At 37.7% G+C, this 25,298-nt stretch overlaps 1 protein-coding gene across 6 annotated transcripts in view; it reads left to right on the top strand.

The window, feature by feature from the left end:
• The window catches only part of INTS9 (integrator complex subunit 9), a 162,834-nt gene that overhangs the window by 76,134 nt on the left and 61,402 nt on the right, over positions 1 to 25,298 (top strand). For all 6 annotated transcript variants that reach the window (XM_077152908.1, XM_077152907.1, XM_077152909.1 and 3 more), the window contains 3 exons: positions 1,911 to 1,997; positions 19,956 to 20,076; positions 20,822 to 20,956. In XM_077152908.1, coding sequence (XP_077009023.1) covers positions 1,911 to 1,997; positions 19,956 to 20,076; positions 20,822 to 20,956 — 343 coding nt within the window. The remainder of the gene's footprint in view (positions 1 to 1,910; positions 1,998 to 19,955; positions 20,077 to 20,821; positions 20,957 to 25,298) is intronic.

The raw sequence follows: 25,298 nt of genomic DNA, 5'->3' as shown, positions 1-25,298 counted from the left end.
GGGCTGTATCTGTCTGCACCATGATATTCTTAGTGATCTTCTATTGCCTTCGAGGCCTATAATTATCTTGATAGGGTTACTTTGGAAATTTAATTCATTCTGTAGTCTAAAGCCTTGTGTTTGTGGGATGGATGTGGAGCAGGATACGGGACACACCGTGCAGCAACGGATTGCAGCACAGGTGTAGGCATGGGGTGGAGATGTTACACTGGTGCCTGTGAGCCTGGGCTGAGGGGCGCAGGGTTTTGGAGGTGAGGTGTAGGGGCTTTGGGGGTGGGTTGCAGCTTAGGCAGGTTTTGGAGTGTAGGAGCAGGATGCAGTGTGGGGGACACAAAGTTAGGGTGCAGCAGGAGGCGAATGGTGCAGCTGAGCAGGTACATGGGGGCTGGTGTGCAGTCAGGATGTGGGTGGGTATGTGGAGCGTGGGGGTCATTGGTATCAGGGTTTGAGGTAGGTAGCACAGAGGTTGGGGCATAGAAAGAGTAGTGTGCAGGTTTGTCCTTGCACAGGTGGAGTTCATGGGTCCCAGGGTGCAGATATGCAAATGTGTAGGGGCAGGACACAGGTCATGGGGGGTACAGGATGCAGGTTAGGGGTGGGTAATGTTGGGTGGGTGGGGCCCTGGCACAGGTGTGCAAGTGTGGGGGTGAGGGGTTTGCAGCAGGGGTGCACGTGTGCAGGGGGAGCTATGTAGCACAGATGAACAGGTGACCACCTGCCAGATGTGGGAGCAGGGAGCTTATGTGGGGTTGGGGTGGTGCAACGGTGTGCACATTTGCAGGCCAAGGGTGTAGGGGTCAAGAGGTTGGTGCACAGATGTGTGGGTGCCCATTGGAGAGGATGTGGCTGAGCGTGTACAGATCTGTGGGGTGGGACCCTGGTGTGTGCAGGTCTAGGGAGCAGAGCTCTGGTATGTGGATGCGCAGAGCTCAGAGGCAGTCAGAGGGGGTTGTACCTGCTTGAACTGGGGGCAGGTGTGGCCCAGATACACAGGTCAGTGCTTGCCCAGAGCGGGGGGGTGTGGCTTCCATGCACGCTTGTACGTATCTGGAAGGTCCTTACACTGATGTACACATGTGCAGAGCTAAGGGTAGGGGGTGAGCAGGATTGCGTCACTGTATGAGCTGGGAGCAGGTGTGACCTGGGTGTGAAAGTGAGTGCTTGGAGCCTGGATGTGCAGGCAGCTGTCTGCAGGGGGCAGGGGGAAGGGTTGGGGTCTGAGGGGCTGTATGTGGTTGCACGGGTCTCACAAGGGGCAAGGCGAGACTGCACTTGCAGGGATGAGGTGGGTCGGCCAGGGTAGGGGGAAGTGGGTCAGGAGCACTGAGAGCGCATTAGGGGAGTAGGCGATAGGGTTCAGGTGCATGGGATGTGGGGGGAGTCTCAGGGAGGGGGCATGAATTTAGCATGTTCAAGGAACACGACTTGGCTTACCTCCTTGTCCCAAACTCTCTGTCCATGTACTCCTGAGGGCTCTGGCCCTGCCTTTGGAAATGGATGTACTAGGCTGTTTGCAGTGGCTGGATGGTCTCTGGGTCTCTGCATGTCAGTTCTTCTTCCAGGTCACTTACACCCTGGAATCACCATTCCAATCACCTTCCCGTTCCTTTTCTTGCTGTTCCTTGGAGCAGGGGTGAACACGACCTAGCCTATTCCACTATCTTTAATTTCAGTATTTAGAAACAACACCAGACTTGTTTTAAAGGTGAATTAAATCATTGAAATTAAATGAGATGGCTGCTTTTCATTTACCTTTGTGTAATATGGTATTCAACTTTATATGCAGCAGAGAGGAAGATGATCAGGGTGGGTTATGTGGAGTTCTCTTCTTCTGACTGCAGTGTTAGAGAATTTTGTCTTTCTAATATTTTTTCATGGATTTGTTCGTCACTTTTTTTGTTTAAACTCAGGCTTCTCATGGAAGAGCTGGTGAACTTCATTGAAAGAGTGCCGAAGGCTCAGTCTGCCTCCTTGTGGAAGAATAAGGATGTACAGCGGTGAGGAATGACCCTGGCTTTCTGTTGACAGTACTGTCTTTAGTGGTTTGCAAAATAGTCTCATTAGTTTTATTATTTTATTCTTAAAGACATATTGATGTACTAAATATTTTCTGTTCTGTATTTTATGAAAGGATTACATTGATTCAGCCACTATTTGTTAAGTGGCAAGTATGTGCTAGGCACTATGCTGGCTTACAAGGCAGCATATATTACATATATTAGCATATATTAGCATATATTACAAAGCAAATGGCTTCACCTTTGAGGTGCTCAGGATTTCATGGGAATTCCTGCATGAAATGTATAATAATAAATGTCTGACCACAGTGCTGTAGGCCCTCAGAAAAACAATAACTCTTTCTGCCTACAGAAGCCGAAGAAGACATTCCTTAGGAGATAGCAATTAAGGTGGATATTGAAGGAAGAAAAAGACTTTTCCAAGAGAAAAGGTGTGGAAGAAGGATCCAAACAGGCATCATAGGCCTTAGTATATTCAGGGGAACAGAGAAGTTCAGTGAAGATTAGGAAGTGTGGAATATAGAGATGAAAGATAAAACTAGAGAAGTAAGTTGGAGTGGAATCACGAAGAATCTTCTAAGTGAAGTTAGCATTGTATAGTGTAGAGAGTGGGGAGTCTGTCAGTGGAGTTTCAGAAGAAGGACTGACTTGATCATATTTATTTTAGAGAAGGTAACTCTGGAAGCAGCATGAAAAATGGAAGGGAATGCTGAGACTTGGGGGCAGAAAAACCAGCAGTAGGACTGTTTCCGTATCCCAGGATAAACAACAGAGGCCTAAACTAAGGCAGTAGCAGTGAACATGAAAAAAGTCTAGCTTTAAAGAAATTTCTGAGATCAATCAAAAAGAATTGGTAAAAATTGTAACAAAGGCTGAGAAGAAGTATTTAGGAAGGTCAGGAGAGAACTGAGAGTATAGTAGCTTGGTAGTCAAGAGAAAAGGAAGTTTTCAAAAATGTAGGGTAGTTAGTGGCATCAAATGCTGCCAAAATATTGTCAAATAAGATGGACATGAGGCTCTTGGCCATGGAAATTTAAATATTATTAACTATCCCAGAGACATTAGCTTCAGTTGAGTATTAAGATCAAAAGCCAGATTGTAAGAGGTTAAGTAAGTAGAAATATAATAGATTAAGGAGGTAGCTTGATTCTACTTCTGTGCTCTCTTATTTAAATTAGTAATTGAAAGCATCAGTCATTTTTAATATATTGGAGTTTCTATAACCCTAGCAGTTGCTGCCTTTTCCTCCCAGGCACCACAGTCCTAGTGTTCAGGTCCCGTCAAAAGTCTGGACTAAAAACCAGTCTTTTAACTTCTCAGGTAGAACATTTTCTGTACACTCCTACCCAACTCCACTTCTTTCTAGCTATCTTGCCAGTAACTCCTTTCCCACTAGATCTGTGATATGTTAGTCCTTAGGTTGTTTAAAAGTTGGAATGTCTCAGATTTTGTGAGTCTTTTTTCCTGCAAGAATATGTATGTGTACTTAGAAGAATCTGCTTTGTTTTTATACTGTGATTTTCAGAGATGTGAACATGAGTCTCCCCTATCATTCCTTGTATATATCTTATTTTAATTTTTAATTTACAAAGCTCCACTCTGTGCCAGGCACTATCCTGAATGTTTTATTCATTTAGTTTATTTAATCCTTTAACAACTCTATGTGGTATGTATTATTACCATTTTACAGAAGGAAAAATTGGCACAGAGAGGTTAAGTAACTTGCCCAAGGTCACCCAACATTCCCAGACACTCTGGCTAGTCTGGCTCCAGAGTCCAGGCTTTTAACCACTATGCTAGGCCGTCTTTTCTGCACATACCTCTTTGAACATGTGTGTGAGAAGAGGAGTAAGTATGTTTGTGCACATTTCCTCCTACGTATTACAGATTTTCTTTAGGTTTCTATTTCTTTGTTTGGAATATGGTGTATATAGGTTTCACATTAGGAAACGTTTTCTGGGCATGCACATATCTGAGTCTTATATGTGTATATGAATGGCTTTCTTGATCTGGCCTGCCCTCCCAGCTGTAGTACACGGTCCCTTCCATTCCTTATTTTGCATTTTCATTCTCAGCTCCATTTTCTCTTATGGGTTGTTATGCCACCTTACCCCTTATCTCTCTCTCTCCCATGAGTCCAGGGGAACACTTCTGACCCCTGTTCACTGTGGCTCCCTCCTTAGAAACCGTCAGGCTTTGTTTTCTATACCCATGGAATCATTTCTGTATCCATGGAACCACATTAGCTTTAGTTCCCTTGCTTCCTCCTTTTTCATTTATAGACTTTTTAGTATTCTGCCACTAATAATTTTGACACACTAGAAATGGTGTTCAAAGGTCAGCATTTCTTGACTTCCAAACCCTGGATCAAAAAGTCTCAGAAAGTTCCAAGTCTTTTTTTTGCTATCTCTTCTTTGACCCCAGGCAAAGTCCTTTGTAGTTTTCCTTTGCCTCCAATTCTTTATAAAATGCAACAAAATAACTGGCTCAAAAAAAAAATTCATAATGTATTGGGGGAAGGATGACTAAAACTTGAAGGAAAAGAGGGCTAGGGAGGCAGGCTTACAAGTTATTTCATAAAATACTTAGGAAATCTCCCTTTAAAAAAAAAAACCAGCTTGCAGTGCTGGTAAGATAAATGGCAAAAGTATACATTTCTTACTTAACCAATCATAGGCTACAATAAAGAGGAACCAAAAAAAGACTCAGCCATTTGGGAATGTAAACCCATCATTGCCATATCTTTCCTTTGCTTTTTTGTTTTAAGAAGCTCAAAATCTGGATGTTTCAAATGTTTTTATTCCCCCCAATTTTTAAAAAAAATGTTTTTAAAAAAATGTTGACTTAACAACAAAAAAAAAAATCCTATGTAATCCAAGCAAAGCACCTCTGAGAGCTACATTTGAGGTTTGAGTTCCCAGTTTTTGGTGTGTGTTTGGACCTTATACAGGCAGTGTTAAAGTAGATCTTAAGTGCCTAGAATTAATACATCCACAACCTAGCCTACTTATCAATAAGATATCAACTAAAGAAAACAATAAATTTGTCAAAGTTATCTAACAAGTTCCCTTAAATCATTTGAATTTAGTTTGAATTAGTATTTGATTTAGTAGTAATATGAAACCATCACCACCCAAAAAAAAACTATAACTCTTGCTTTTTGGCAGCTATATCACTTTTCTGCACCAATTGACACTACTCCTTGAGATTTATTTAGAAGTTAGCCATCTTTCTTCTCATTTTTACATTATAATTTACTCTTCTTTAAAAAGAAATGGATTTTGAAAGATAGGAAAAGGAGAATCCCTTATAATATAATTTTTGAGTTTCTGACTTTCCCACACTAACTTCCAACTTCAAACTTAAGGTTTTTAAGAGACAATGTAAAGCAAAGTATTCCACTTAAGAAACTAACCCAGCCTCTGGGTATTTTTTGTATGAGGTTGGCATTGTTTGGTATAAAATTAAAAAGCTACAGTCGTAATTAGGGAAGAATCATTACAGAATAATGTGATATCCCTCTCACAAGCATTAAGAAATTATAGAGTAATATATTCCTGGGTAAGTTGTTGTGTCAATTTTTACTGCCTGGAGCTTAAAATGAGGTACATACCTTACAAAAGATATGTAAGAAAAAATAAGCGTATTGTAGTTTCCTCTGCTATTAAACTCCTTGGGTATTCATAGAGGAATTTCTCAAGTCTGAATATATATATATAAATAAAAGAAAATGAAAAAAGTAGGGCCTTAGAGGTCATATTGATTGATGCTTGAATTTTAGATCTGCATTTAAGTAGCTGTGGCAGTTTTATTTCTTCTGGACTTAGTTTCCTCATTTGTAATATAGAAATAGTATTAGCAACTGTTATTGTGAAGATTGAGTAATATGGGTACATAGTACTTAAAACAGTAGCAGACACTTGCTCAGTGAATGCCAGCATCTTTTTCTCCTTTAATGATATATATTATCCCCTAACTAGGATACATCTGCCTTCACAACCTAATTTATCTTCAGACAGTTCATTTCCTGATGAAGGCAAAGTAGTGTAGGTGACAGAAGGAAAACTGTTTCTGATCCCACTGTTCCTTTGTTAGCTCTGCCATGCAGCCTCTTTGAGACTCACTCTCCTTTTCTGTAAAATAAGAAAATTGAATTAAATTATCTCTAATTTCACTTACATTGAGTAAGAGTAACAGTGCTTTGATGGAGTCATAACAATTTGTTCTTCAGGTTTGCAATTCCAGAAACTCAAGTTTATAGTGAAATATCTGCCTGGCTTCAGAACTAGAATAGTTCATGTATATCTATCTAGGTACTCTCTTCTAGAGGGCTAGTCTACTGAACACATCAAATCATATATGAGGTGTTTTTTTTTTTTTTTATGAGTACAATATTAGAGCAAAGACAGATACTCTCAAGAGATGTTTTCATCATGCTTTGGTAGCATAAACAGTTGCCTTTGTCATTCTACAGGTAATTTGATCTAAAGCAAAAATTAAGGATTATAATCTGGTTCCAGATTAATATTGGGAAATGCCAGATTTAGAGGCTTCACTTGTGGTAAATTCCATGTAGATCATCATTCTATTAACACATCCCCACTCTACCCCTGTGTATCTTAAACTCCCTTGGTTGTAATGAGATGGAAAGTACTTTTCTGCTTATTTCTTTGTATTCTGCTCTTCTATTCATTTTGTTTGTTCATTCACCAAATACTTACCAAAGAACCAAAACAGTGTTTTGTTTATCAACTTTTAAGTGGTCCTTGTCATCTTAGAAGTCTTACTCCTTAACAAAAATAGATAATCTTGTGCTACTTATTCTGCTAAAAGAATGAAGGGGGAGACAACACAGCTCTGACCTAAGTCAAAGCACTGTGAAGGAAGTTTATTAGACCCTCGCATGTGATAAGAACAAAATAAAACAATGAAAGTTAAATGTAAGATCTGAAACCTAGCCCAGCCTCTCCAGAACATCAGATAGTTCCATCTCCCTACCCCATATCAGTGACAGACCCTTCCAGTATCAAAAATTCAGAATTGCCATAGCCCAAACAACCCCAATGAGAGATATGGAAAGATCAAAGGTGATAGTGGAATTACACATGGAAGATAGAACTTAACAAATGAATATGAATGCTATATCATTAAATTGATATCTCTTTTAGTCTCCAATATTTTAGAGCAGCTAGAAGTAAAAACCTAAAATTGTGAAATTGTAACCCATGTCAAAGTCTGAAATATGTTCTACAACTAATTGTGGTGCTGTGCTTGGAAATTTATAGCTTTTTTGTATATATGTTATTGTTCACAAAGAAAGAAGGAAAAAAAAGTTGATTGTGATGATTAAAAAATATTTAAACCCTCTAGCCTCCTATATTCTGGAGCAGCTAGAAGGAAAAATACGAGAGGATTATATGGTAGCCCATTACAGACTCTGGGATCTATCCTCTAACCGCTTTTTGAAGAGTGCTTTGAAAACTATTGCTTTTTTATTTCTTTGCTTTTTATACATGTTACACTATACAATAAAAAAAGTTTAAAAAGAAAAGGGAGAGAGAAAGAGGGAAAATAATATATAGATGTGGCAAAAAAAACCCAAAATATAAAATGGTGGATTCACAAAACATCTTTACGGTAGTAATTTTGAATGTTAATGGACTGTACTTCCCAGTTAAAAGATACAGATTACCAGAATGGATTAAGAAATATAATCCAGCTATATGCTTCTTATAAGAAAGTCATCTTAGACACAAGGATACAAATAAATTGAAAATGAAAGGATGGAAAAAAATATTCCACACAAGCTGTAACCAAAAGAAAGTGGGAGTAACTATACTAATATCAGACAAAATAGAGACTTTAAATGTAAAGACATCATAAAAGAAAAAAGACTTTATTTGTTAATAAAAGGGAGAATTCACCAAGAAGAAATAACAATCGTAAATGTCTATGCTCCCAATCAAGGAGCTCCAAAGCACATAAGACAAACACTGGCAAAACTGAAGGGAGCAGTAGACATTTCAATAATAGGAGACTTCAGTACACCACTCTCCTCTGTAGCTAGAATAATCAGACAGAGGATTAGCAAGGAAATAGAGAACTTACACAATTCAATAAATGAATTTAATCTTACAGACTTATATACATCATTACACAACAGAACACCAGGATATACATTCTTCTCTAGTGCTCATGGACAATTCTCTGTAATAGTTCATATGCTGGGGCACAAAGCATTAAAAGCATTGAAATTATTCAAAGCACTTTCTCTGATCATAAGGGAATAAAGTGGAAATCAATAACCACCAAAGAACAAGAACTTTCACAAATATATGGAGATTAAATGACACACTCTTAAACAACCACTATGTCAAAAAAAATTGCTAGAGAAATCTGTAGCTATCTGGAGACAAATGAAAATGAGAATACCACATACTGGAACTTGTGGGATGTGGCAAAAGCTGTGCTGAGAGGAAAATTTATTACCCTAAATGCCTATATTAAAAAACAAGAAAGAACAAAAATCGAGGACTTAACTGCTCACCTTGGAGAACTTGAGAAAGAACAGAAACTAACCCCAAATCAAATAGAAGAGAAATAACAAAGATTAAAGCAAATATAAATGAATGGAGAACAAAAGAACAATAGAAAGAATAAATAAAACCAAAAGCTGGTTCTTTGAGAAAATCAGTAAAATTGATGGGCCACTAGCAAAGCTGACAAAGAAGAAAAGAGGATCCAAATAAACAAAATCAGAAATTAGATGGGGGCTGTTACCTCAGACCCTTAAGATATAAAAAAAAGAAATCACATGATTAACTGTGAACAACTATATACCAGCAAACTAGACAAATTAAATGAAATAGACAATTTCTTGGAAAGACACAAACAAGCTACACTGACTCAAGAAGAAATAGAAGATGTAAACAAACCAGTCACAAGTAAAAAGATTCAGTCAGTCTCAAAAGCTTCCTACAGTTTGTCCAGAGTGATGCCCAGATAAATCCCAGAGCGATTTGAACAGTGAATAGGGAAGTATTTGCAGAGGCCTCTAGAGGAAATGGTGGGAAAGGGGGAAAATTCAACTTCCCCAAGTGGAGAATTCTTGATATTCTCACAAGCAGTGGGGACAACCAAAGCAATAGGCTGAGCCTCCGATCTTGGGGTTTGTTCATGTGAAACTCAATCCCACAAAGGATAGGCTAAGCCTACTTAAAATTAGGCCTAAGTGTCACCCCCAAGAGAACCTCTTTTGTTGCTCAGATGTGGCCTCTCTCTCTCTCAGCCAACACGACGAGAAAACTCACTGCCCTCCCCCTCTCTATGTGGGACATGACTCCCACGGGTGTGGACCTTCCTGGCAATGTGGGATAGAAATCCTAGAATGAGCTGAAACTCAGCGTCAAGGAACTGAGAAAATCTTCTCAACTAAAAGGAGGAAGAGCGAAATGAGACAGAATAAAGTGTCAATGGCTGAGAGATTCCAGAGTCGAGAGGTTATCCTGGAGGTTATTCTTATGCATTAAATAGATATCGCCTGTTTAGCTAAGGTGTAATGGAGAGGCTGGAGGGAACTGCCTGAAATATGGAGCTGTGTTCCTGTGGCCATGTTTCTTGAAGATAATTGTATGATGATATGGCTGTTGCAGTGTGACTGTGTGGTTGTGAGAGCCTTGTGTCTGATGCTCCTTTTGTCTACATTATTGATGGACAAGTAAAACATATGGATTAAAAATAAATAATAGCAGAAACAAATGTTAAAATAAATTTAGTAGATTGAAATGCTGATGATCGGTGAAGGGGAGGGATAAGGGGTATGGTATGTATGAATTTTTTTCTGTTTTCTTTTTATTGCTTTTTCTGAATTGATGCAGATGTTCTAAGAAATTATCATGATGTTGAATATACAACTATGTGATGATAGTGTGAGCTATTAATTATATAATGAGAACAGAATGATCATATGATAAGAATGTTTGTGTTTGTGTGGTTGTGTATAATAAATAAAAAATAAACTTAAAAAAAAAACCTTCCTATAAAGAAGAGCCCAGGGCCAGATTGCTTCAGAGGGGAATTTTATCAACCATTCCAAAAATAACTAACACCAGTCCTGCTCAAACTTTTCCAAAAAGTTGAAGAAAAAAAAGAACACTACCTAACTCACTTTGTGAAGCTAACATCACTTTAATTCCAAAACCAAGTAGAGCTGTTACAAGAAAGGAAAACTACAGGCCAGTCTCCCTAATGAACACATACATACAAAAATTCTCAACAAGATACTAGCATATCAAATCCAACAACACATTAAAAGAATTATACACCATGACCAAGTGGGGTTTATACAGGAATGCAAGGGTGGTTCAACCCAGAAAAAGATCAATTAGTGTTATACAGTGCATTAACAAATCTAAAGGGGAAAATCATATGATCATCTCAATTGATGCTGAAAAAGCATTTGACAAAATTCACATCCTTTTCTGATAAAAGCACTTCAAAAGGTAGGAATAAAAGGTAACTTCCTCAATATGATAAACAGCGTATATGACAAACCCATAGCCAGTATCATTCTCAGTGGTGAAAGATTGAAAGCTTTCCCCCTCTAAAATCAGGAACAAGACAAGGATGCCTTCTGTCACCACTATTATTCAACATTGTGCTAGAAGTTCTAGCTAGAGCAGACAGGAAAAATAAAAGGTGTCTGTGGTAGTTAAATTCAGTTGTCCACTTGGCCAGATGAAGGCACTTAGTTATGTTGCTGTGGACATGAGCCAATGGTATGTGAACCTCATCTGTTGCTGATTACATCTGCAGTCGGCTAGGAGGCATGCCTGCTGTAATGAATGATTTTGACTTATGCTTAAATGAGAGAGCGCAACATAGCACAGCCCAAGCAGCTCAGCATACCTCATCTCAGCACTTGCAGCTCAATCCAGGCCCTTGGAGATGCAGAAAAAAATCACCCCGGGGAAAGTTTTTGGAACCCAGAGGCCTGTAGAGAAGACCAGCAGAGATCACCCTGTGCCTTCCCACATAAGAAAGAACCTCAGATGAAAGTTAGCTGCCTTTCCTCTGAAGAACGAATGAAATAAATCCCCTTTTATTAAAAGCCAATCCATCTCTGGTGTGTTGCATTCCCAAACTAGAACAGCATCCAGATTGGAAAGGAAGAAGTAAAACATGCATTATTTGCAGATAACATGATACTATACTTGGAAAATCCTGAGAAATTTACAACAAAGTTATTTGAACTCATAAATTCAGCAAGGTGGTGGGATATTAAATTAATGTGCAAAACTCAGTAATGTTTCTATACACAAGCAATGGCCCACCTCAGGAGTCGATTAAGGAAAACTTCCATTCACAATAGCAACTAAGAGAATCAAGTGTCTAGGAATGAATTTAACTAGGGACATATAGGGCTACTACACAGAAAACCACATAACATTGTTAAAAGAAGTCAAAGAAGATCTAAGTAGGTGGAAAGATTATTCCATGCTTATGGATAGGAAGGGTAAATGTAGTTAAGGTGACATTCTATCTACATTGATATACAGATTCAACACAGTACTAATAACAGTTCCAACAGCCTGATTTGAAGACTTGGAAAAGCTAGTTACAAAATTCATCTGGAAGGGTAGGAGATTCTGAATACCTAAAAGCATCCTAAAAAAGAACGAAGTGAGAGGTTCACACTTCCTGATTTTAAAGCTTATTATAAGTCCACAGTGGTCAAAACAGCATGGCACTGGCACAGAAATAGAAGCATTAACAAATGGAATTGAATTGAAAGCACAGAAATAGATCACCTAATCTATGGTCAACTGATCTTCAACAAGGCCCCCAAATCCGCTGAACTGGGACAACATATCTTTTCAATAAATCAGCATGGGAAAACTGCATATCAATAGCCAAAAGAAAGTAAGAGGACCCTTATCTTAAACCCTATACAAAGATTAACTCATATGGAACTATTAAACTTTACCACCAGGGAAACTCCTGATACTGTGTCAAACATTAGGGACACCCAAATCAATAGGCCAAGCCTTTGAGGCTTACTATTGTGAAGCTTATTTATGTAGCAGAGAAGCTTAGCCTACCTATTAGTATGGTAAGGGTTACTTCTAGAGGACCTCTTTTGTTGCTCAGATGTGGCCTCACTCTCTCTAAGCCCAATTCTGCATGTAAATCATTGCCCTCTTCTCTACGTGAGACATGATATCCAGGGGTGAAAGCCCTGGCACCATGGTATCAACAATTTCATCCTGACCAAAAGGGGGAAGAAAGCGTAACTAATTATCAGTGGCTGAGAGCGTCCAAATAGAGTCGAGAGGGTACTCTGGAGCTGCTACACAAAAACCTACACAGAAAGCCTATGCAAGCTTCAGTTAAACATTGCTACCTATCATAACTCGCCAAACCCTAACCAAAACCATTCCAGCAAATCCTAAAGAACACCAAGGGCAATATATAAGATTCTACAAAGGTTCCATACACTAGGGTAACTTTCTAGAAACTTGCAACCTCCAGATGGGTCCCTGGATCAGGGAAGCCCTGAAACCTAGAGGGCCCAGGCTCTCCAGAACATCAACTAGTTCCGTCTCCTTAGTTCCATCTCCTTAACCCGTATTATTACAGCCCCCTCCAACATGAAAAAGTTAAAATGGCCATAGCTCAAATACCCTAAAGACTGGGAGTGAAAGATCAAAGGAGATGGTGGAGTTATACAGAGTTATCTAGGGTTTAACAAATGAATTTGCTGAATCATTACATTGATATCTCTTTTAGTCTCCAGTATCTTAGAGCAGCTAGGAGTAAAAACCTAAAATTGTAGAATTGTATCCCATACAAAACTCTGAATCTGTTCTACAGCTAATTGTTGTGCTGTGCTTTCGAAATTTATTGCTTTCTTGTGTATATGTTATTTTTCACAAAAAAAGGGGGAAAAAGTCAATAGTGTTGATAAGAGAAATATTTATTCCTTGTAGCCTCCTATGTTCTGGAGCAGCAAGAAATATTTATTCCTTGTAGCCTCCTATGTTCTGAGAAGATAGTATGGTACCCTATGACAAACTCTGACATCTGTCCTGTAATTACTTGTTGAAGAGTTCTTTGAAAACTATTGCTTTTTTCTTTCTTTCCTTTATATATATATGTTTTCATATGCAATAAAAATAAAGTTAAAAGAAAAAAATATTAACTCACAGTACTACCATAAAATTTCTAAAAGAAAATGTAGGGAAACATCTTCAAGACCTAGTAATAGGAGGTAACTTCCTAAGCTTTACACCCAAAGCACAAGCAACAAAAGACAATACACTTGAATGAGAACTCCTCAAAATCAAATGCTTTTGTGCCTCAAAAGATTTTGTCAAAAAGGTGAAGAGGCAGCCAACTCAATGAGAGAAAATATTTGGAAGTCTCACATTGGATAAGGTTTTGATGTCCTGTATATGTAAAGAAATCATATAACCCAACAACAAAGAAACAGACAACCCAATTATAAAATGGGCTAAAGATGTGAATAGGCATTTTTCTGAAGAAGAAATACACATTGCTAAAAAGCACATGAAGAGATGCTCGTTTTCATTAGCTATAAGGGAAATGCAGATCAAGACTACAATGAGATAATATTTCACACCTGTAAGAATGGCTGCTGTTAAACAAACTGGAAACTCCAAATGTTAGGGAGGATGTGGAGAAATTGAGACATTTATGCACAACTGTTGGGAATGTGTAATGGTACAGCCACTATGTAAGACAGTTTGGTGGTTCCTTAGGAAACTAAATTGCGGAGTTGCCCTATGACCTGGCTCTACCACTACTCAGTGTATATACTCAGAAGAGCTAAAAGCAGTAACACAAACATTTGCACACCAATGTTCATAGTAGCATTATTCACAGTCGCTAAAAGATGGAAGCAATCCAAGTGTCCATCAACAGGCAAGTAGATTAACATAATGTGGTTTATACATACAGTGGAATATTATGTATTATGTAACAGTAAAATGAAATGACGTCCTGAAGCACATTACAAGATAGATGAGCCTTGAAAACATAATGCTGAGGGAAATAAGCCAGACATGAAAGGATAGATACTATAAGATTTGACTTTTATGACCATGGTAAAGGTAAAATCATACATTTATAACACAGAATATAGAGGACCTAGACGTAAATGGAAGCTAGAGATGGGTGAACAGTTAGCTAATGAGGTTGAAGTTAAATGTAAGACACTAGCTAGAAGTGAAGGTAGTTCACTAGTGGGTGTAAAAGTAACATTACCATATTGAAGGTGAACATGATTGAAAGGGGTTGACCCACATGTGTCCCACTGATTAATACTAGAAATATGGATAAGTTCTTGCATGAAGTACAAAGGTATCAATCTTCTACAAAGAGTACAGGGAGAAAACTGCTTTTGCATGCTATGGGCTGTGTTTAACAGAAAAACATCAACAATACCACAGCAACACCAGGGATAATAATGGGGGGAGGGACAAGAGTTAAGGGGCAGTTTGGATTTTCTATTTGGTGAGGATGTGTTTATTGGTTATCTTTTTCTTGGAAACAATGAAATTATCCAAAATTGAGAGTGTTGATGGACTGTTGACCTTGAATATTATACATGATGTCCAGTGAATGGGGTGGCTGAACAGTACACTGAGAAATAGATTGATGAACGATGGTATATACATATAATTGAACATTGTGCTGCTACAAAAAGCAATGAAATTGTGAGGCATATAGCATTGTGAATGAACCTGTGGAACATTTTTGATACAAAATAAGCCAGAAACAAAAGAGCAATTATTTTATGGCCTCATTTAGAAAATACTTATAAGAAAACAGAGGCCTAAATTATAGCTCTTTAGCAGTCACATTTAGTCCAGCATGGTAATTGTTTTTTCTGGATTTTGAGAGGCTGTTTTATATATATATAAGAAGAATGAAGCCAATCAGGTTGGGATTAAGATAATTCAGAATGTAGGGGTGAGGAAGACATTGTCTATATATTTTAGAACCTTTTCTTTGAGACCAAAGGAAGAAAGGTTTATTTTATCCTGAACCTAAATTTTCTGTAGCAAGTAATCTAACTCAACTTATCTGGATAGATCATTTAAACAATCCAAACACAAGGAGCCCAGAATAAGAATGAGGGCCTGTAATCCTGTATAGCTTATTGTAATGCCTGGATATATCCCACAGTGCGTTAAGCAGATAATCAAAAAATACTGACCGAGTTTCTTGAGGGATAGGAGAAAAAATATGTAACTATTAAACCTTACCACCAGGGAAACCCCTGTTACTGTGTCAAACATTAGGGACACTCAGACATTAGGGATACCCAAATCAAGGGGCCAAGCCATTGATCTTTTTTTTTTTTAATTGTTTTGTAATATTTTTATTGACACATCTTCACACATATACATTCCATACATGGTATAAAATCAGTGGGTCACAGTATCACCACATAGTTATATATTCATCACCGTGATCATATTTTAGAACATTTGCATCATTCCGGAAAAAGAAATAAAATGAGAAAAGAAAAAACTCCTACATACCATACCCCTTACCCCTTCTTCTCATTGACCATTAGTATTTCCATCTACTCAGTTATTTTACCCCTTATCTCCCCATTATTTATTTTTTTTTTTTTATCCATATATTTTTACTCATTTGGTCATACCCTGGATGAAAGGAGCATCAGACAAGGTTTTCATGATCACACAGTCACTATGTTAAAGTTATATCTTTATACAATTGGCTTCAAAAATCAAGGCTATGGGAACATAGCTCCAGTTTCAGGTACTTCCCTCTAGCCACTCCAATACACCATAAACTCAATAGGAATATCTGTATAATGCATAAGAATACCCTCCAGGAAAACCTCTCAACTCTGTTTGAAATCTCTCAGCCACTAAAACTTTATTTTGTCTCATTTAACTCTCCCCACTTATGGTCAAGAAGGCTTTCTCAGTCTCTTCATGCCAGGTCCTGGCTCATCCTGGAAGTTATGTCCCACAATGCCAGGGAGATAAACACCGGTGAGAATTATGTCACACATAAGGAGAAGGGCAGTGAATTCACTGGCCAAGTTGCAAGCCCTTGATCTTGAGGCTTGCTCTTGTGAAGCTTATGTATATAGTGGGAGAAGCTTAGCCTCCCCAAAGCTATGCCTAAGAGTTTTTTCCGGAGGGCCTCTTTTGTTCAGATGTCACCTTTCTTTAAGCCCAACTCTGCACGTGAGTCATTGTCCTCTTTCTACAGGGGTGAAAGTCTCTCCCTGGCAACATAGTATATGACACCCAGGGATGAGCCTGGCCCTGGAACCATGAAATCAACAATGGCAAAAGAGGGGAAAGAAATGTAACAAATAAGATATCACTGGCTGAGAGAGTTCAGATATTGTCAAGAGGCTATTCTGGAGGCTGTTAGACAAACTTCAGTTAGACATTGGAGTACCTATCATAGCCAAACCCCAACCAAAACTATTCCAGCCAATCCTAAAGAACACCTAACACAATAATAAGAGTCCACAAGGGTTCCATGCACTAGGGGAACTTTTCAGAAACCTACAACTTCCAGATGGGTCCCTGGACCAGATATGCCCTGAAACCTAGAGGGCCCAGCCTCTGTAAAACATCAACTAGTTCCATCTCCCTACACTGTATATTGACAGCCCTTTGCAACATGAAAAATTTAGAAAGGGCATAGCCCAAATACCCTAAAGAGTGGGAGAAAAATCAAAGGTGATAGCGGAGTTATACAGAGAAGGTAGGGTTTAACAAGAGATTATTATTGCTGAATCATTACATTAATGTTTCTTTTAGTCCCTAGTGTCTTAGAACAGCTAGAAGTAAAAACCTAAAATTGGAATTGTAGCCCAAACCAAACTCTGAAATCTGTTCTACAACTGATTGTTCCAATGTACTTTGAAATTCATTGCTCTTTTGTATATGCTACTTTTCACACACACACAAAAGTGGGTTGTGATGATAAATGCACAACTATATGATACTATTGCAAACCATTGATTATATACTTTGGATGATTACATGGTGTTCTCTTTAGCTAGCTTTCTCTCCTGGCTTCCTGTTTCATGAAGCTCCCTGAGAGGCGTTTTCCTTCATCTCCAAAGGTCGCTGGCTAGTGGGCTCTTTGCTTCTCGTAGCTATGTCATTCTTCTCTGGCGCTCTCTGAATCTCTCATTCTCCAAAATGTTTCCTCTTTTATACGACTCCAGAAACTTATCAAGACCCACCCAAATGGGTGGAACATGTTGTCCCCTAATCCAGCTTAACAACCACTCTTGATTAAATCACATTTCCAGGGAGATGATCTCATTATAGTTTCAAACATACAGTATTGAATAGGATTATTCTGCCTTGATGAAATGTGATTTAGATTAAAACATGGCTTTTCTAGGGGACATATATCCTTTCAAACCAGCACATGTGGTATATGAATATGTAGTATATCAATAAAAAAAAGTTTAAAACATTAACTGTGAATATTTTCACTTAGCAATATCCTTTTACTCTCCACATGGAGATTCAATTTAAGGATTATTAAAAGAAAAAAAAGCCTAAAAACATCTGGACCATAAAAAAAACCAGGAGATAAAGGAGTCAGTTAACTCTCTAACCTGAAGGACATTCAAAGTTCCCCTGATATCCACATACCACAAACAATTTTTTAAATATTCTGTTTCTATAGATGGTAATTAATATTTTAAATCTTTAACTTATGTGTGAGACTAAAGCAAAAAATATGTATTTGGTACAGAATTTATATTTTGACTAGTGCATTTCCTGATATAACTTATGTGGACAGCTTAACTGAATACCATAAGTACGTGGAACCTTGGATAGGACATGAGATTTTGTAGGTTAGTCCAGAGTGATGCCTCAGTAAATCCCAGAAGGATTTGAACAGTGAATAAAAAAGTATTTGCAAATTCCCCTTGTGGGAATGGTGAGAAAGGGGGAAAATTCAACTTCCCCAAGTGGAGAATTCTTGATATTCTCACAAGCAGTGGGGACAACCAAAGCAATAGGCTGAGCCCCCAATCTTGAGGTTTGTTCATATGAAACTTAACCCTGCAAAAGATAGGCTTAGCCTACTTAAAATTAGGCCTAAGAGTCAACACCAGGAGAACCTCTTTTGTTGCTCAGATGTGGCCTCTCTCTCTCTCAGCCAACACAACAAACAAACTCACTGTCTACGTGGGACATGACTGCCAGGGGTGTGGACCTTTCTGGCAATGAGGGACAGAAATCCTAGAATGAGCTAGGACTCAGCACCAAGGGATTGAGAAAACCTTCTGAAAGGGGGGGAAGAGAAAAATGAGACAAAATAAAGTGTCAGTGGCTGAGATTCTGAACAGAGTCGAGAGGTTATCCTGGAGGTTATTCTTACACATTAAACAGGTATCACCTTTTTAGTTAAGACATAACAGAGGCTGGAGGGAACTGCCTGAAAATGTGGAGTTGTGTTCTAGTAGCCACGTTTCTTGAAGATGATTGTATAATGATATAGCTTTCGCAATGTGACTATGTGATTGTGAAAACCTTGTGTCTGATGCTTCTTTTATGTACCTTATGGACAGATGAGTAAAACATATGGATTAAAAATAAATAAATAATAGGGGGAACGGATGTTAAAATAAATTTAGTAGATTGAAATGTTAGTGATCAATGAAAGGGAGAGTAAGGGGTATGGTTTGTATGAATTTTTTTTCTATTTTTTTATTTCTTTTTCTGAATTGATGCAAATGTTCTAAGAAATGATCATGATGATGAATATACAGCTATGTGATAAAAAAAGAATGTTCACATTGTATGTTGATTGGTTTTATTAATAAAAATTTTTAAAAATAATCTGTTTCTTTAAAAATCTTTGCCGGGAAATACCAAAGCAGGACTCAATTTGGTTGCTACCCAAAGCTGTACTCCCTCAATTGCAATTCTAAGTCCCCAAATAAATACCCTTATTGTGTAGCAAAAAAAATATTGTGAGATATTGCCTCACATTTATCTTTCTCAGACAATAACTTCTCTTCACATGCCTAGGAAGGTAAGGGTACCTTACTACAATTAAGCAGCTGAAGAAATCTTGAAAGTCCTAACTGTTTCTTAATCCATTTGTCAACAGATCCTCTTCTTTGGGGGCCCACATTCAACCTCATTCTAGGAGTTGTTTCCAATCCCTAAGTATTGTGGTTTCTGTATAAATTATTGCTTGAATGGAACTTCATTGGGTCACCTAAATCAGTTATCATTTGTCTTTTTACTTTCAAAAACATTGTTGCTGTTGTCTCTTCTCTTTTTCTCTGTCTCAAGGTTGTGTGTGTGTGTGAACACGTGTATACATTAACGTGTGTGAGAATCTCTTTTCTGCTTTTTACAGTGGTATATCAGAAGAGGGAACAGAACATAACACATGCATTTAATTCACCAGAAATGCCTTTCCAGGTCTATTCCTAATTCTTTTAGAGCAAATAATAAAGTTTTATTGATGATACATATTTGTTTGTTTGTTATTTGTTTTAAGAGATGCAATAACCTAACCTTTCACAGGAAACTGAAGGGAGGATAGAATAATGCCTAGAGGGAAATTAATGAAATAGAAAGGAGAAAAACAATAGAGAAAATAAGTGAAACCAACATCTCATTCTTTGAATAGATCAACAAAAATGATAAATTTTTACCTAGACTGAGCAAGAAAAAAGTGAGAATATTCAAATTACTAGAATCAGAAATGAAAGTGGGAACACTACTACCAACATTACAGAAGTAAAAAGGATTTTAAAAGCATATTATGAATAAATGTATGCAGTAAGTTAGATAAAATAGATGGATTCCTAGAAAGAAATGCTCCATCACATAAAGAAATGTTCACCTATTTATTGACATTGTGATGTATTCACAGGCTGCTGCCTGCTCCCCTCAAGGATGCAGTAGAAGTGTCAACCTGGAGAAGATGCTATACAATGCAAGAGGTGAATTCTGCTCTTAGTAAAATCCAGCTAGTGGGATATTCTCAGAAAATTGTGAGTATTAATATGACTTTAAGTGACTCATGAATGTTTTAAATTGATATTCATATACTTTGGAAAGATCCTATAGTTCCCCTTTTTTAATGCCATTCAGTATATATGTGCTATAAGGTAAAAAGAGCACTTGCATACTAGCCAGCCAGTAAATCACCTGTCATTTTTCTCTGTTCCTCCAGGGCCGTGCTCAAAAATTTTTTTCTTGGTGCTCTTTCCCTTACCCCCACATTCCCCATCACCAGCTAGCATTCAGTTGGACAACATGTAATAATTTAGGAGAAAAGCATCTCAATCTATTCACATAAGACAGTGGACAAGTAAAGTAGGAAATGGAGATCAAGGAGCAATCTGGCATGTAGAACTTTTGTGGTCTGTCCTATATGATAAGAAGTCCCATTTCTGTTAACTTTTGCTCAGAGCCAGTTGACACAGAATGACCAAGAACCAAATACCTAACCTGAAATGAAAAAGGAAAATGAGAGTATTTGTCATCTCTGCCTTTAATGAGTTAATCCCAACTGCTTGGTGACACGTGGATGGGTTGAAACTATCAGAGTGATGCTAAGTAAAGATTACAGAATTGCTTACTGTGTCTGTCACTTGGTCTTTATCATCTTTACTTGGCTTATTTTTAAACAATTTCTTACTAAACTGAGAATGATAGTTTTGTTGTTTCTTTCCTGCAGATGTATCTGCCATGACTGCATTGCTGAAAGTTCATTCTTACTTTGGTTCTTTTTAGGAGCTTTTTGGTGCAGTCCAGGTGACTCCTCTCAGCTCTGGCTATGCCCTTGGTAGCTCCAACTGGATTATCCAATCCCATTATGAGAAAGTGTCTTATGTCTCTGGATCGTCTTTGCTTACTACACATCCCCAGGTAATTATAAATTCTCTTTTAGTTGCTCAACTTTTTGGTTACTTATTCCAAACTCAGAATTACCAGAGTACCAATAGTCATTTAAATCTTCCTAATTCTGGTTTCATAAGAAACCACACTTTCTTTATAAGTGACTCTTCATGAAAGACTTTATGAAAGACTCTTCATTTAGGTTTTCAAATTCCTCTCTAAGAATCCTGCTGTCTTTAGGGTCACCTCTAGGATTCTGAGATTTTCCCAACTTTTCCGAAGACCATAGCCTGATGTGAAACAAAGATGAACACTCATTTACTCACAAAATATTTATTATTAATATTTACTAGGTCTCTACTCCTAGATTTTATGGTCAGATGGTGTATGGGGAGAGGGTCGTGTGCAGAAAATAAGCAGATACATAAACGAGCAAGGTAATTTCAGATTGTGATACAAGAACTAAAAACACAAGAGAGCTATATAAAGAGTGATGGAGACTTGATTGAATGCATTTGAACTGAGACCTGAAGAAAAAAACTCATATGAAGATGTGAAAGCAAGGCATTACAAGTGAAAATAGCAGATGAAGGGCTCCTAAAGCAAGAACAAGCTTGACATATCTGAGGTGTAGAGAAGGCGATTGCAACATATATAGTCAGCAATGCTATCCAAGAGAGGAACAGAGGCCAAATCATGTAGAACTTTGTAGACCATGATGAGGAATTTGGATTTTATTTTAGTGTTTAGGGAGAAGCTATTGGAAAGTTTTCATTAGTCATTCATTAAGCAGTCATATTTGGAAAGAGCTAAGCACATAAACAGTAATAGTTATTTGTAAATTGTTTTACAAATTGTAAAATATTTGTCCATTTCACAGATCCTGATTCTTTCCATGTTTATAAAAGTGAGTGGGGGAGATTAGGTAGTTACCTGATGGATCAATACATAAATCCATAGATAACTTGAGTAAGTCCATAACCCATTTTAATATAGGAAAAAGAATGACTCTAGGACAATAGAATGCTTCTGAGCTGCCACTCGGTTGTTTTTCATACCTTCTTTTATTTCAAGGTCTAGAAGGGACAAGCTGATATTTTTTCCTTTAGCTAGCAGTATTCTGAGCCCTTCCCGTTTATTGAAATTAAATCCCATCAATGTCATCTTAATCTGCTTCATTGAATCAAACTTTTTTATTGGCAACTTCTATCATTCCTGATATATTCTTCTATTAGAGACAGAAAGATTACTTGGCTGCCAACTCTTCTAATTTGTCCTACATAGATCAAAGCCTTTACAGTAGTACTGATGTAGTTTCCAGTAAATTATTCTTACAAACTCCATAAATTTAAAGGTAAAATGAGGTCTTGAAAGTAATGAGCAACATACCTTAGTAATTAATTTTAATACCTAGCTGACAAACTGTGTTGTATATATAAAAGAAATAAGTTACATTTTCCTTTGCCCAAATAATTAGATTCTGTATTTAATTAGCAGGGACATGAAAAGTTTTTGCTTGAGAAAATTTGATAGTCTACTCAAGGAATCATCAAACTATGGACTGTGGTCCGAATTTGGCCTGCCACCTGTTCTTGTAAATAATGTTTTGTTGCAGTGCAGTCACACTCATTTGTTTATGGATTATTTGTGGCTGCTTTCCTGCTAAAATGGCAGAACTGAGCAGCTTTTAACAGAAAACATTTTCCTATACACTGATCTACTTGAAGCTCTCACGAGCCCAGGAAAACTATAGACCTACTGATGTTCTGTGCTTGTCACTCCATTCTGTTTGCCTTGAACTTAATCCAAGCCCTACTACTAAATCACTACATGAAGCTGTCTGGGCCTGAGGAAACCATTTTAATTTTTGTCATGGCCATTAAACCATATTATCTAGGTGTTTTTATGCCATTTTTGGCAGAAATTTTTCCATTTCAAAATCACGGACATGGAGTTGTTTTATTTAACATGTTTTGTGTCAGCAATTGTTTTCTATTTTCATTCTCTCTTTTACTTGATCAGATTTGCCAGAGGTTTGTGAATATTACTAGATTTTTTCCCAAAGAACGAATTTTTGCTTTGTTTATTTGTTGTATTTCCATTCTTTGTTCTGTCCTTTATTATTCCCTTCCTTCCTGTATTAGTTTAAGTTTCCAGAATGTGATATACCAGAAATAGAGCAGCTTTTAAAATGGTAATTTAATAAGTTGCAAGTTTACAGTTCTAAGTCTATAAAAATGTCCAAATTAAGGCATCCAGGGAAAGATACCTTAATTCAGGGAATGCTGGTGGGTCTAGAACATCTCTGTCAGCTGGGAAGTCACATGGCTAGCATTCTGCTGGTCCCTTGCTCCTTAACTCTTATTGTTTTCAGCCTCTGTTCCTGTTGGGGTACCTCTCTTTGCTTCTCCAAGACTGGCTTTCATCTCTTGGCTTCCCTAGGCTCTTTCTTCAGGTTCTGGCTTGCTTAACATGACATTGTCTCATGACAATGCCTGCTGGGCTCCAAGCATCTCCAGATATCTGTCTCTGTTCTCTGCCTATCACCTCTGCTCTGAAGTTTCTATTGGCTCTGCTCTGAGCTCTGTCCAAAATGTTTTCTCTTTTAAAGAACTACAGTAAACTAATCAAGACCCACCTTGAATGGGTAGACCCACATCTCCATCTAATCAAAAGGTCATAGCCACAGTTGGGCATGTCACGTTTCTGTGGAGGTAATCTAAACAGAAGCTTCTGTCCCATGATACTGAATCAGGATTAAAAGAACTGGTTGCCCTAACAAAACTGGTTTTGGATTAAAACATGGCTTTTCTGGGGTATATAATATTTTCAAACTGGCATACTTCCTTACATCTTTGAGTTTGCACTCTGTTGCTCTTCTAATATCATCTCATTAGTTTCAGACTTTCTTTGCTTTCCAATAAATGTATTTAAATGTGTCAACCCACTGCCTTTTTCCCTCCATGGTTTCCAATGAGAAATCAGCATTTAATCTTATTGAGGCTCCCTTATAAGTGGCATGTTGCTTCTCTCTTGTGGCTTTCAGAATTCTCTTTCTTTGGCATTCAGCATTTTGCTTATAATATGTCACAGTGTGTATCTCTTTGGGTTTATCCTGTTTGGAATTTATTGAGCATCTTGAATGTGTACATTGATGCCCCTTTCCTTCTTCTCCTTTTTGGACTTCCTCAATGCATATATTGATACACTTGATAGCACCCCACAGGTTCCTCAGGCTCTGTTTACTCTTCTTCATTATTTCTTCTTTCTACTTCTCAGATGGATGATTTCAATTGTATTATCTTCAAGTTCACTGATTCTTTTTTCTGCTAGCGCCAATCTGCTGTTGAACCCCTATAGGGAATTTTAAATCCCTTTTATTGTGCTGTCCAACTCAATTTTGTTCCTTTTTATAATTTCCATCTCTGTATTGATATTCTGTTGGTGTTTCATCTGTCATTCCCCTGATTTCCTTTAGTTCTTTGTCCGTATTTTCCTTAAACATATTTAGGGCCATCTTTTGAAAGTCTCTTTCTGCTATGTCACAGGTCTAGTCCTCATCAAGGGTTTCTAATGTTTAATCTTCTCCTTTGCATGGGGTATCACTTCCTGTTTGTTTGTTTTGTTATCTTTTGTTGCAACCTGATTTCGATATTGTAATGTGTTATGGTAAGGTTTAATAGTTCCATATTCTTTCTCCCCTCCCTCGGGGGACTTTTCCAGTACTTTTTGATTAACTGCTTTGTAAACTCTAGGATGTATCCAGGTATTACAAAAATCTATACAGGATAAAGGACCTCATTCTCATTCTGTGCTCTCTGTGTTTCAGTTGTTCAAATGAGCTATACACATAGGTTGAATTAGATTATGCACTACAGAAAATTTCAGTTCCAGATCAAATAAACCTTTCTTCCATTGGTCTCAAAGAGTATATATAGTTCTAAAATATAGACACTGTCTTCCTTACCCCTATGTTCTGAATTAATTTAACCGCAACCTGTTTGGTTTTGTTCTTATCTCTAAATATCAGGTTATATATATAAAACAGCACTCAAAATCCAGAAATAATAATCATGACTCTGGACTTAATGTGTCTACTCTAAAAGCTTATAATCTAGGCCCCTGTTTTCTTATAAGCATTTTCTAAAGGTGACCATACCATTGTTGTTCTTTTGTTTCTGGCTTTATTTTGTCTCACCAAATGTCCCACATGTTCATTCACACATTGTTCCATGCCTCATGACAATGTTCCTTTTTGTAGCAGCACAGCCTTCATTCATAAGTATACACCATAGTTCACCATTCTGCTTTTCTGTCAGTGCATCCTTAAGCCAACTGCACTCATTGAGCATCATGTAGAGGGCCTAAAGTC

This window comes from Tamandua tetradactyla, chromosome 3 (genome assembly GCF_023851605.1).
Source record: "Tamandua tetradactyla isolate mTamTet1 chromosome 3, mTamTet1.pri, whole genome shotgun sequence".
Taxonomy (NCBI): domain Eukaryota; kingdom Metazoa; phylum Chordata; class Mammalia; order Pilosa; family Myrmecophagidae; genus Tamandua; species Tamandua tetradactyla.
This window is presented reverse-complemented; position numbering and strand designations above follow the sequence as displayed.